Here is a 13,900-nt window from a genome sequence, read left to right as displayed (position 1 = left end):
GGATACTGAGGGACAACTGTAGTTAAGTTTTGGGGGAGTCAAAAGTTATATGTGAATTCTCCACTGCATTGGACTCAGTGCCCCTAAACCCCTATCTATAATATACACACATATATATTAATAATGTATAATGTAATATTATTCAGCCATAAAAAGAAGGCAATCTTGCCATTTGCAACAACATGGATATATCTTGAGTCTGTTATGCCAAATTAAGTAAGTCAGAGAGAAAAAAACAAATACTGTGATCTCGCTTATATGTAGTCCCAAAACGACAACAAAACTGAATTCATGGATACACAGAACAGAGTGGTAGTTGCCAGAGGTGGGGGTGGGTGGGGGGTGGCAGTGGGAAGAAATAGGTGAAGGTGGCCAAAAGTTACAAACTTCTATACTTATAAAATAAATAAGTCATGAGCTATAATTTACAGCATAGTGACTGTAGTTAATAATACTGCATCATATATTTGAAAGTTGCTGACAGTATATCTTTAAAGTTCTTATTACAAGAAAAAGAATTATAACTATATGGGGTGACAGATATTAACTAGACTTATTGTAGTGTTCATTTCACAACATATACATATATCAGATCATTATGTTGTACACCTAAAATTAATATAATGTTAGCCCTGGCTGGTGTGGCTCAGTGGATTGAGTGCTGGCCTGTGAACCAAAGGGTTACAAGTTCAATTCCCCATCAGGGCACATACCTGGGTTGCGGGCCAGGTCCCCAGTTGAGGTACAGGAGAGGCAACCATACATCGATGTTTCTCTCCCTCCCTCCTCCTTTCTCTAAAAATAAGTAAAGTCATATATATGTATATATACATATACATATATGTAATGTTATATGTCAATTATATCTCAATTTTTAAAACTTGCTGAATAGATTCTAGATGCTCATGGAGAGAAATTAATATAAACTGAAATAGTAAAAGCAACCTTAAATGACTGAGACCTTATAGGTGAGAAACTGATTGGGCAGGACCAGAGAGGATTGCAGATTGTTATGATTGCTGAACTGGAAGTCAGGAGATCTGAATTAAGTCCAACGTCAACTCCTTTACATAGATAAGAGCCTGGGCAACCTTCAGACTCTCCAAACCGCACTCTCTCTCTGTAGAGGCTGTGTGATATGGGGATTAGGGCCACAGATCCTGGAGCCAGTTTTGGCAAGTTAACTGACCTCTCTGGGCCTTAGTATCTTCATCTGTAAAAGGGGGCAAAGACCTACATTCTTAGAGTTCTTAACAATGACTCTCAGAAAGCACTTCTAATATATCTAATACATAGTGCCATAAAAATATTTGCTATTATGTCAGCACTATAAAATTAAAGAGTTGAATTAAACCCCTGAAGTCAGTCCACTACAGTATTATATAATGTTGTGGGCTAAATCTATGGGAACTCTACATAGCTTGATATTTAAGGGAAATGCTGAGCTCCTCAGATACACCTAATCCATAAACAAAAAGTTCTAGGTACTTTCCACAATTATGAGGGAAGCCAAGGGTAGTCCAGGTGGGTTCAGCTAGACAAAGCACCCCTCTCTGGGGAAAAAAAAAGGAGTCTTTTAGGAGGGACTTATTATATAACGAAAGAAAGCTTCCAAGAAACAAGAGGCTCTGCAAAGCTAAGTTAGGAGTGTGTGTGTGTGTGTGTGTGTGTGTGTGTGTGTGTTAGGGGTTGGGGGGGATAAGGAAGGAGTCCATATGATAGAGACTCTTTCTGTCTTTGAGGCGGGAACATTATAGGAGGTGGGTACAGTGGGAGGATGTGCACATCCAATTCAGAGGTCCTTCAAAGGAGAAATGGCATGTGGGGTAAGACATTTTTAATTTTGGAAAGTGTCTTTAGTTTCTCAAACTTCCTACAATTTCAATTTAGTTTTGAGAGGTCCCTATTGAAGTGAAAGCAAGATAATGTGAGGCCCATCTCCCTCCACGTGGGGTAGGGGGTCACTAGTGCAGGCAAGTACAGCCCCAGGTGAGATGCAGCACTGGCTCCATGGTGCCCTTGTGGTCCAGATTGTCCAGGGCAAGCTGTGCCTGCCACCAGCTGGAGGGCATCTGTTTAGCCTAATGGGATTGGATGCTTTTCAGAACTGGCTCCATTCCTTCAGTGGGTACATTGGCAACAAGAAGAATCAATTAAACTACTTTTTGCTTGAGTTGAAATCAAGATGTAACAATAGCCATGATCTCAAAAAGTTTCCTCTCCATCAAGTCCCATTACTCAACCTCCACACCCTCAGAAGCAGGATTGGAGTGGAACAATGCTAGGTCTTTGCATGTTATGAGAAACATAGATTAAGAGAGAGGAGCTCATGGATGAAGCCTTCCCTCGGAGATGGGCAGACTGAGGTCAACAAGAGCCACCCCCACCGGTCTCTCTGGCTCTGGAAGTGAGTCATGGTGAAAAAACTTTAAGGACATCTTTGAAGGACTGGTAGGGGCTGACTTGGAGGCTTCAGGAGTGGGTAACAGTTATAAACAGGGGCTAGATATCCATTCTCCACCAAAAAGGGACATTTTCTTGACCCAAGGTAGAGCCCTGAGAGTTCAACTATGAAACTGAGACTTAAAAGGGGGGGGGGGGCTACTGATAATGATGATGATGATGATTGAATATTTATTGAATCATCAGGATTTTCCAGGCATTGTTCTAAGTGCTTCATGAGCACCTGTCCCATATTGCCTCACAACAATCCTATGAGGTAGGGTCTATTTTTAACCTCATTTCACAGAGAATAAATTATTGTTCAAATAAGTCACAAGCTGTAAGGTGGTATCACTGGGACTTGAACCAACATTCCAGTTTAGAGCCTAAATTCTTAATGATATCACAAGAGCCTCAAGTCTACCCCAGTGATTAGCAGCCTTGTGATCCAACATTTCACTCCAGCTTTGAAGAAGAAGGTTGTAAATGTCAGTAATCTGACAGATTTGTCTTACAGAGAGAGGCACACTCTGCACCTCCAAAGTCTGGGTTCTGGGAGGTGGTAGTATGGGCATATTTACATAACACTGTGGTCCTTGTCAGCGCACAGCAGGGGTATCATCTTCCCAGACCCTGCCTTCAGCATCACAGCAATAGGGTGCAATTACCTTTTCCCAAAAGATGGCCCTGTCGGTGGTGATGGATGTTCAAATAAGATTTCTGTATGATTTGCTCTTTGATTTTTCTCCAAGACCACTTCTAGTTCAGTGACTAAATAAAAATCAATCACCAAGTAGAAATACACTAGAATCCTAAATTTAGTCCTAGTAGACGGAAATACTCTATCATTATTGAGAAATCTGGTTTCAAGGAAAACACCATTTACCCCAAAGCTCAATAAGTAACACAGAATTTAGAGAACTTAATGGGAAGATGATGTTCAGCCATCCCAAATTTAGACTCTGTCCATATTTAGAAGGCAAGTCGTTGTCATAATATTTTTATTATTTCCACTCAATTTTGAGAAAAAGAGTGTTTCTAGCAATACTAAGATGGTTGGTGGCTGGAGATCCAGCTCTAGCTATTGGGTTGCTGGCCTGGAGAAGCAAATGTATCCACCTGATGTAGATTAATTAGCAAAGAGCCAGTTATAAGCATGAGGGAGGAGTGGTGAGCAGAGAAATACCCTTGGGAGCCACTGTATCACATTATTTTTAGGATGACCTCTGCAGATAACCTCTGATGACCAGGTCTCTGCTTACAGTCAGGGAACACTGGTGGCTGGCTTGCAGAATACTCACTGAGAATGTCCCCCCACACCCTCCCAACAGCTAGCCGCCTTCCAGCCCCTCTGAGCCCTGCCCACAACCTCACCTGAGGAGGCAAATTAAACTTGCCTAACTGGAAGGTTATAAAGCTGAGGAGCTCATGTCACAAATTTTAATTTTAACTAGCTCCAAACTACTCTAAACTGGAACTTGGAACAAAGTCATCATTAGAGCTTCTCTAATTAAATTGGCTTAAATTAAGGCTTAATGTTAAAATCAGAACTTGCTCATAGAAATCCAAACACAGAGGGTGCCAGGTGCTACTTTATGCAAACTCCACATCCGTCCCTCTGACAGACACAAAGGGGCTTTTGTCTGACTACAAGTTATTCTCTAACAAAAAAAGGCAAAGCTCCGCATGTCAGGTCTGCTTACCTTTCAAGGCAAATATCTGTGTACTACTCCTCATCCAGTGACTCCTGCGATATATCCGGTACTCAAAGGCAAGGGGACCAAGAGAAGGTAATTTCAAACTACAAACTCAGATCTAGTATGAGGTTTAATGAAAATCACACAGTCCCAGGCAACAGAGTTGTACACATGCGCTTTTGTGAAGGCAGATGTGCCCGACTTCTAACACAGTGTGGAACTCAGAGGACTGCCCAACCAGCAGCAGCAGCATTAGTATCACCTGGAAGTTGTTCAAAATCAAGGTCTCAGTCCCCTCCCCCCTAGACTTAAGAGAGTCGGGATCTCTTAGGGGGTAGCTCAACAGTCTGTATTCTAATAAATCCACCGGCTAATCCTAATGTTTGCCAGTGTTTAAGAACTATTGCACTTATCCTGATTCCCCCTAAAATCAAGCTCTAAAAACAACTGCAGAAGAAGCCCAACTCATTTTGAAGTCAAAAAAAGGTTGTTGAAAAAGACTGCGTTTGGGTGGGGCATGGCACAGCTGTCTGACTGCTGGTGGGTGAGAAGTAGCAGAGATGTATTTGATTGAGTGTCATGAGTCATATGGGCAGGAAAATGGCTTTTTATTTTGTCAAGATAGATCATGAAATAAGAAAAATATTAGGCATCTATTTTTCAAGCAAAATGACTAAAGCCAGGGCTATTCTATATTTTGCTAGATTATCAGTTATGTTGCTTGTACATTTCATGAACTTGCCTACTGAAATAATGTTTAGGGGTCTGTTTCCTCAGAAAGAAATACAGTATGTCTCACGTGAGAGTAATACTATTCCTGTAAACATACTCTGCTAAATCTGTGTGAGCTGATGCATTCATCTACCACCTGACTTAGCTTTGTTATTTTTAAATTTTTTAATTTTATCTTTTGTTTCCAGTTCTCCTTGCCTAGAACAGATTTCATTTGGTGATTATATAGAAGAATGTTGACATATTATCCTTTAGGCCTCCCAAGTCTGTTTATTTATGAGCATCTATAAGTCAGTTGGTGAACTACATTATATTGGCTTTGTGAGAGTTGATTCAGAATCTGACATCCAATAACAGAAGGTAATACAAACCATCACGTTAAGATTAAAGTTTATTACATTTGTTTGGAATTTAGTTTACTTATGGTTTATTATTGACATCGAGGAAGTTGCAGCAAATTTTATCCCAACAGGCATCTGTCCACTTCAAATATTACAAACAAACATTCTTTATTAGGGAAATGATATTTTTTGAAAGTTTACCAAATTAATTTAGAATTTACTAGTAACTAAAAATGGTATGATTTCCATGATGGAGTTGGAGACTAATAACAATATTTCATTTAGGACAAACTGACATGTATAGAATACAAACACAAAATTGAATTATAAGATTAATATGTTAGTGAACTAAAAGACACACACTTCACCTAGATTTTAAAAATACTTAATTTACAAGTCACTATAGAGTACAACAAAAGAAATAAAAATGAGGCCATTTAAATTCATTTTGAAGGATTTTGAGACTCTTAACTTAATGTTTTAATATTTTGTTCATATATAGCCAAGAGTAACAGAGAAAGCCAACCTAGGGTCAATCCAAAGTTCTGCAGGAGAAACATCAACCAGGGTCGCTGTGTTTGAACATGAGTCATTTCAGGAAGCTAAAAAAAGAATAAAAAACCAGAATAAGATCCAGATATACTCACTGCTGGGAAAAGTTTGATGGGAAAACATAAGAGGCTCTGTTATTCAGAACTTCATAACCTTTAAAATTTCCCAAACAATTACAAAATGCTTAATACCTACTGTTACCAAAATTTTAAAAAGTAAGATAAATCAAGACATTTGATTTTGACTAGAAGGAACCCATTCTTGTCAGAAGTCCTAAAATGACATATTTAACAACTGAAAGCAAACCCAGCTCTTCCTAATTTTGTCTTCAGAAAATGCTCAAATGTGAAATAGATAATAGATGGAAGGTACTATTTTTTACTGTAGTGTTTATGAATTCACTATTTTCACTGGTTATTACAAAGCACATATTTGTTTCTTTTCAAAAAGATGACTCAAGGTTTCCATGACCTTTAGAACAATCAAGTTATCATCTGCTAAAGCTATATTTTATTCTCAGAGAGACAAGTGACCGCCGTTTTATATCTGCAAAATGCCATAGCACCATTTAAAGGGAAATGTTTACTCAAACGTCTGTGTGAAGTACCTCAACATATTTTTATCTCACATTCTTTTGAATCCTGTGCCCTGAGAAGGTCAGAGTGAGTATATCTCTCGCATCATACTCATTTCTATTGGAGTATAGGCTCTATTGGAGTATAGGCTCAGGTCAAGAGGCTTAACCTTGCTTTAGTGACATTTTAAGCTAAGTAATTCTTTGTTGTGGAGACCTTTCTATGTGTTGTGTAATAGTTAGCAGCATCCCTGGCTTCTACTGACTAGATGTCAGTTGTCTCTCTGCCCCCATTTATGACAGCCAAAAATGTCTCCAGATTTTGTCAAATGTCCCTTGGTGAGTAAAAATCACATCTGGTTGAGAACTACTGGATTATTTTATCTAGCAAGGAAAAGGTTAAACATATAAAACATTTAAGGGTTTTAGATTTATGGCACAATAAAACAGGTTGATGTATTTTGTAATGCCTGTACAGAAGCATCATGAATGTTATGTTTGTGTGTGCTTGAAATGGGTATTTCTCCATTTTCATTAGCTCAATTGATATAAGGAGGATTAGGATCATTGCAACCTGCTATCTCATATCCTAGCATGGAGCGGTGAACTAAAAGACAAAATAGGACCCAGAACTACTCTCTTGAATGGATAGCCTTCAATTATGTGTCACTTTGGTGTTTTTCTGCCATATTTAAACATGAGGTTAATCAACTATACTACTTTAGAGAAATCCTGTATGATTAATTATCTATTATAAATTTTAAATGACATTTTGAAAATCTATAGAATGTAATATTTGTTCTCAAAGAGCTTGCAATTTGTAGTATTTTTGAGGGATTAACAAAATAAATCATTGCACTTGCCCAATATCTCTGATTCACAATAGTTTGTAGGCAGTTTTCAATAGTTGACTCTCAGGCCAGACAATATAGATTCCTTCTGTCCTCGTAATTTGTATCTCAGACTGTATCAGTGAGACACAAAAATTATGCCTTCTCAGGTCAAGTAAAGTCTCAAACTTTAACATTATTTCCAAATATTGGAATAAGATGGTTTATAGTTCCTTCCTGTTTTTCACACAAAATAATTAATATTCATTTATAAGATACGGCTGAATTAACAGTCTTACCTTCATTGTCTCTAGTGCCACCTGGCTGTCGCTCATTTTTGACAAAATTGCACAAGTAGTTTCTGGAAAGATTTTCTTGGCAAAGAGTCATAAAATATGGATCATTTACTAAACCATCATGATTATTTTGAGTGAGTTGCCATGGAGAGAAAGACTTCAGAGAAGCGGTAAGCTTGGTAGTGGAAAGGGTGCTGGTTCAATAGCTAGAACTTGCCTTAATGAACCTACATTTAGTAAGCTCATTTTCTAATTCTCCTCTTTGCCTCAACCTCTACTCAGGATATTTGGTTGGAAATAAGTAGGTCTTTATCAGGGTAGATTTAATAGACAAAATTTTTAGATTAAAAAGAACACAGAGAAAAGATTAGTGTCTAGATAATGCCTGCAAATCTCAGTTTCTATCCTGAATGAATCCAAAAATGCCACATTATTTTAAAAAATTGTTTGATCTAATATTTATCCCACTAGCCTAAGCTTACAGACCTGCTGTTTGCTTGTAGTTACATGCTAGAATTGAATAGGTGTGTATAAAGCTCCTAGTCTCTGCCAACGGCCCCACTCCCAGTGACAAAACCAATAATCCTTTATTCTGAGTATATAGATGGCATCATCCACAAGAAAACAACAGGAGTATTTCAGAGCTCCAAGAACCACCATTCACATGACATACAATGTCTTCTGTGGAGTTTTGCAGCAGGTTCCCTGTTTTATTTTAACCAAAAATAATTAGGACTATGATAACTTGACATTGATTCTAGCAGCTCATATTCCTCTCAAGGTCCTTCAGGATTCTCTGGCTGAAGGTCTTGTGCAATGCTTACTTTCATTTATATCTATTTTTCATGCCCTTTCTTACATGTCCCCTTCCCCATTTTTCCCTCATAATCCTGAAAGAAATAAAATTACTAACTCATTATAGTTATGAGGAAACATTGGCTCAGAGAGGAAATGACTTATCCAGTCACATAGATGGGTTGTCAGAACTAGGAAAGGAGCAAGGTGACCTCATTACTACAGAGGACACACAAAGACTTACAAAGACCAACCTTCTGTCTGAATTCATCTTTGTCTATTTTGACCAATACATTTATACCTATTAGAAAAAAATGGAAACACTAAAAATGTCTATGCATAAAATAGTCACCACATGTAATGAAAATATGTATTACAACATACAGATATCATTCTGCCTTCGTCATAAAAGATCATATTATTGGTTCTGTTTTCAAGGCAGACAATATGCACTTGACAAAAGCTATTACAATAGACTAACATTGTAAGCCTATAGAAGCAGACAAACAATGAAAATTAACATTTAAAAAAAGGCTAAGGAGATTCTTATCCTGATATTGAAGCTTTAATCTTAACTTGAGTGGCCTATTTGAACTTTTCATGCACACACATAAATGGGTTTGGTAAGAAAACACAGCTTAGCTTGCTTTTAAGATAATAGTTGGCTTTCTCTTAGGTGATTATGGATGAACATATGAACCATAATATCTCTTGGGTTCATACCAAAATACCAAAGAGTCCTACAGAAAGTCTTTCCAAAAGATACAAACATAAAATGCCAAAACTCAAACCACATCTGATTACAGCATTTCACTTGTTTTGAATCTAACCATATATATTTCTTACATTTCAATCAGCAAATTTTGAAGGAAAGGAAAAGCCCAGATAAATTAAGTGTGTGTGCTTATATATATTTTTTCTCTTTTTAAAATTCTTTATAGGGGTTTATGGGCCACCATCTTCCCCTGCCTTTTGAGGGAGAAAAGTTCCCTTTTTCTCTAGGACAGTTAAATTCCTATGTTAAACAATTTTACAGATCTTGATTTACACCCTAAGATGAGATGGGGTGAAATGATGGATAGAGTATGTTGACATTGATGGAAAAGGTCAGACAAAAAAAAGAGAGAGTAAATGTTAGCAAAACAGCCTTGCCCAAAGATAGAACTAAGAGAAATATTCTTGAGATTTTTGCCAGAGACTTGGAAACCTTGAAGTAAAAAGTAACTTCCTTTTTACCTTTATGCTTAGCAAGGTCCCCAACTCAAATCAGTAGATGCCAATACATGATAGTCAAGAAACTATAATATTCTGGAAAAAAATTTTTGTCTAAAATGCCGTTTAACATGCCATTAAATTATTTTCTTCACTTTTCAATCAGGCACAAGAAAGAAATTTCCTGGGATTCATGAAGTCCATATATTGACTATGACCTGCCTACAGATAACAGTCCTTGCAAGTTCTATTAACTGTTGAGATGTAATTATAATGGTCAACTGCTCATTAGGATTTCTGAACTTTTTAGAAAGTGATATTAAGTAAGTGTTTTAAACTTAAATCAGTCCCCATAATTGAAGCTTATTAGAATGAATGAATTAGAATGAATACTCCCAGAGAATGTTAGAACACAGCAGGAAAGGAAGTGGGTGAATAGTATCATCATTGACTATGTAATAGCTACATACTATGGAGGACTCATCACAGAGAAGAAAGGCTTATAAAACATCTGGAACTAAGTTTTTGTCTCTCTTTGTACGTCTAAGCTTCAAACTCTTCTGCCATGCAAGGCTCTGTTGATTTCCACCAGTAATCTGAAACTGGTTTCTTACTGGTGTCATTAAAGACCTGTTACTGGATATTTCAGCACTTACCTTCTGTATGGTTCATAAATGTACATACTGAAGAAGAAAGCTCAACATCCAATACTTCTAAAATACACAAAATTTTAAAGACCTGTTGTGATTTAAAATTTACAACTCAAATATAGAAATTCAACTTTCATTTATTAAAGATATTTGGTGATGTCTCTGATAAAGGTGAACTTGTAATTTTAACATTTTTCTCTCAGGAAAACATTTCTTGCATCATCGACTTTCAAGAAAAATGATTTTCTTTTCCATTCATGGTGCTCACTTGACAACTGATTTATGTCATGTTCCTTTCAGAGGGACCCTAAGGACCATTGTGCACAAAGAGTCAGGTATACATTTGCATTTGATAAGAAGAACCATTCTTGTCCCTAAAAAAATATGATGAGAAAAAAACCTCAGACTTATTTTGTAGGACATCCTAAGTATGCTTAATTAGGGACACCCATTCACATTTGTAAATGCCTTAATTTTGTCCTTGCAAAAGGCACATAGCTGAGAAAAAAATGGAAACTTGTTAGTGAAAATCACCATTTGGCTTGCAAATCTGTAATTTTTCATTTGCATGTGCAAACTGCATACTTAAAAGTTGAATGTTAAAGACTTCTAGTTTCATGTGTGGCAAATAAGAAGATTAGAATTCTGCCAGTGCATCCTAACAAGTAAAAAGCTAGACAAACTGAAAAATCAACAACTCCTCTTAGATATGTCAGAGAAGTGAGGTCACAGGGCATAGTGCTGGCCCAAAATAGCAGAGAGAAAGAGAATACCACTTACTAGAGCAGGACTTCTCCCAAATTAATGTCAGACACCAAACTGCAAATCCAGGAATCTCAGAGAACATCAAGCAGGATAAATACCACAATACTACATATAGGGATATTATTTTCAGACTTCAGAAAATCAAAGATTTTTTTTTAATCTTGAAATAAGCCAAAGGGGGCAAAACAAACAAACAAACAAACAAAAAATCCCGACAACAAAAAACAAAAAACTCTTACCTATAAAGGAGCAAGGAAAATAATTACATCTAAATTCTCCTTAGACACTATTTAAGCAAAAAAGATTGAAGTGAAATATTTGAAGTGTTGAGCGAGGACCACCAACTAGAATTCTGTATCTCCAAAATTACCCTTCAAAAGTGAAGAGAAAATAAAGACCTCCTCAGACAAGCAAAAAATGAGGGAATTTGTTTCCAGTAGGCCTTCCTTGCAAAAAATGTTAGAAGTTCTTCAGAGAGAAGAGAGTAATATAGGTTAGAAACTGGGATCTGCATGAAGAAAGAAGGGCATCAGAAAATGAATAAGTAAAGGTAAAATTAAAACTTTTATTGTCTTCCTCTTAATTGATCTAACAAATTTCTTCAAAATAACAGCAACAATGCATTCAATTATGTATGCTTGTGTGTGTGTGCGCATACTTATATGTAGTGAAATGAATGGTAGCAATGACACAAGGAATGGAAAGGATGAGTCTGGAATATTTTCTTATTACAAGGTACTTGCATTACCCATGAAAGAGTATAGTGTTTTGTGGAAGTGACATGGGATTAGTTGTATGTATATTGAAAACTCCAGAGCAACCACTTAAATGAAAAAAGGAAATATAATTAATACACTAAGAAAGGATTCAAATGAAATAATATAAAATGCTCAATTAAAACCACAAGGCAGAAAAAAGTATAGAAGATAAAATTAAGAATAAGGGCAAAATTAGAAAATAGTAACAAAAATGGTAGATATTTATACAACTAGATCTGTAATCACTCTAAATGTCAGGGGTCTAAATACACTAATTAAAAGACAGGCATTTTTCATAGTGGATAAATAGTAAGACCTAACTATATGCTATCTATAAGAAACCTATTTTAAATAGATTAAAAGTAAAGGGATGAAGGAAAATCTATCATGCTAACACTAATCCAAAGTAATTGAGAGTAGCTATATTAATTTCCAACAGAGCAGACTTCAAAGCAAGGAAGTCATCAGAGATAAAGATGGAAATTAGATAAGGATAAAATACTCAATACTCCAATAATCTTTAATGTGCATGTTCCTAACAACAGAGTGTCAAAATATATGAGGCAAAACTAATAGAACTGCAAGGAGAATCAGATAAATCCACTATTATAGTTGAAGACTTTAATACCTCTCTATTAAAAATGGATAGACCCAGAAGACAAAAAATCAGTACAATCACAGTGGACCTATAGAGCATCATCAATCAACTGGATATAATTGACATATATAAACTACTTCAGCCAATAACAGCATAATTAACATTCTTCTCAAGCTCATAGAAAACACATTGATAGACCACATTGTGGCCATAAAGTACACTTTAATAAATTTAAAAGAACAGAAATTGTACAATGTCCTCTCTCAGATAACAAAGGTATTAAACTAAAAATCAATGACAGAAAGACAGCTGGAAAACCCCAAATACATAGAGATTAAATAACATAGTTGTAAATAATAAAAGGATCAAAAAAGAAATTTTAAGATAAAATTTAAAATATTTTTAACTAAATGAAAATGAAGATGCAATTAACAAAGTTTTGGGGAAGCAGGAAAGTAGTGCTCAGAGGGGAACAATAGGAAAAAAAAAACAAAAATCAACCATCTAAGCATCCACCTTGCAAATTAGAAGAATAGAAAATTAAACCCAAAATGAAAAGAAAAGAATAAAAATTGAAGAATAAATCAACAAAATTGAAAACAGTGAATCAGTAAAACCAAAACTTGATTCTGTGAAAAGATCAATAAACTCAATAAGCCTCTACTCAAGCTATCTGAGGAAAAAAGACAGAAGACACAAATTGCTTATATCAGAAATAAAAAAAGCAGGGACATCACTACAAATTCCATGGAAAATAAAACATAATAAGAAATATTATAAACAACTATATGACCCAAATTTGATAACCTAGATAAAATGCACCAATTCTTTAAAAGACACAATCTGCCAAAATTTACAGAAGAATAAGTAGACAATCTGAACAGTCCTATATCTATAAAATAAATTTCGTAACCTTTGAAAACAGAGAGCAGCAGGCACAGATGGACTCTCTAGTAAATTCTACCAAATAGTTAAGAAAGAAATTATGTCAGTTTTCTACAATCTTTCAGAAAATAGAAACAGAGCAAGTACTTTCTAACTCATTCTATGAGGCCAGCTTTGTCTGAATATAAAAACTAGACAAAGACATTATAAGAAAAGAAAACTACAAACCAATATCTCTCATGAACAGAGATGCAAAAAAATCAACAAAATAATAGTCCACTGAATAAAACAACATATTAAAAAATTATACAGCACAACCAAGTGGGATTTGTGTCAGGTATACAAGGCTTTTCAACATTCAAACATCAATTAATATAATCTACACTATAATACCAAGAAGATGGAGAAGAAAAATCACATAATCATATTAATAAATATCTAAAAAGCATTGACAAAACCCAATACACATCATGATAAAAACCTTACAGAAAACTAGGGATAGAGAGAAACATCCTGAAATTCATGAAGAAGAAAGGAAAGAATGTAAGGAAAGGGGGGGAAGAGAAGAGAAGGGAAGGGGAAGGAAGGGAAGGGGAAGGGAAAATGGAAAGGAAAGGGAACTGGGAGGGAAGAGGAGGGAAGGGAAAGGAAAAAAGAGAAAGGGGAAAGGGAGAGCAAAAGGGAAAGGAAAAACCAAGGGAAGAGAGGGAAAAGAAATACAGAAGAAGAAAAGAATAAAAAGAGGAGAAAAGGAAATAAAAGGTACACAGACT

At 35.9% G+C, this 13,900-nt stretch overlaps 1 protein-coding gene across 1 annotated transcript in view; it reads right to left on the bottom strand.

The window, feature by feature from the left end:
• Positions 1 to 5,449: 5,449 nt before the first annotated feature.
• The window catches only part of SLC39A12 (solute carrier family 39 member 12), a 62,226-nt gene continuing 53,775 nt past the window's right edge, over positions 5,450 to 13,900 (bottom strand). The window contains exon 12 of the mRNA XM_090268025.1: positions 5,450 to 5,814. Coding sequence (XP_090124151.1) covers positions 5,680 to 5,814 — 135 coding nt within the window. The 3' untranslated portion in view covers positions 5,450 to 5,679. The remainder of the gene's footprint in view (positions 5,815 to 13,900) is intronic.

This window comes from Furipterus horrens, unplaced genomic scaffold (assembly GCF_987537825.1).
Source record: "Furipterus horrens unplaced genomic scaffold, mFurHor1.1.pri manual_scaffold_2, whole genome shotgun sequence".
NCBI classification, from domain to species: domain Eukaryota; kingdom Metazoa; phylum Chordata; class Mammalia; order Chiroptera; family Furipteridae; genus Furipterus; species Furipterus horrens.
Note: the sequence above shows the minus strand (reverse complement) of the source record. Positions and strands in the feature narration are given on the sequence as shown.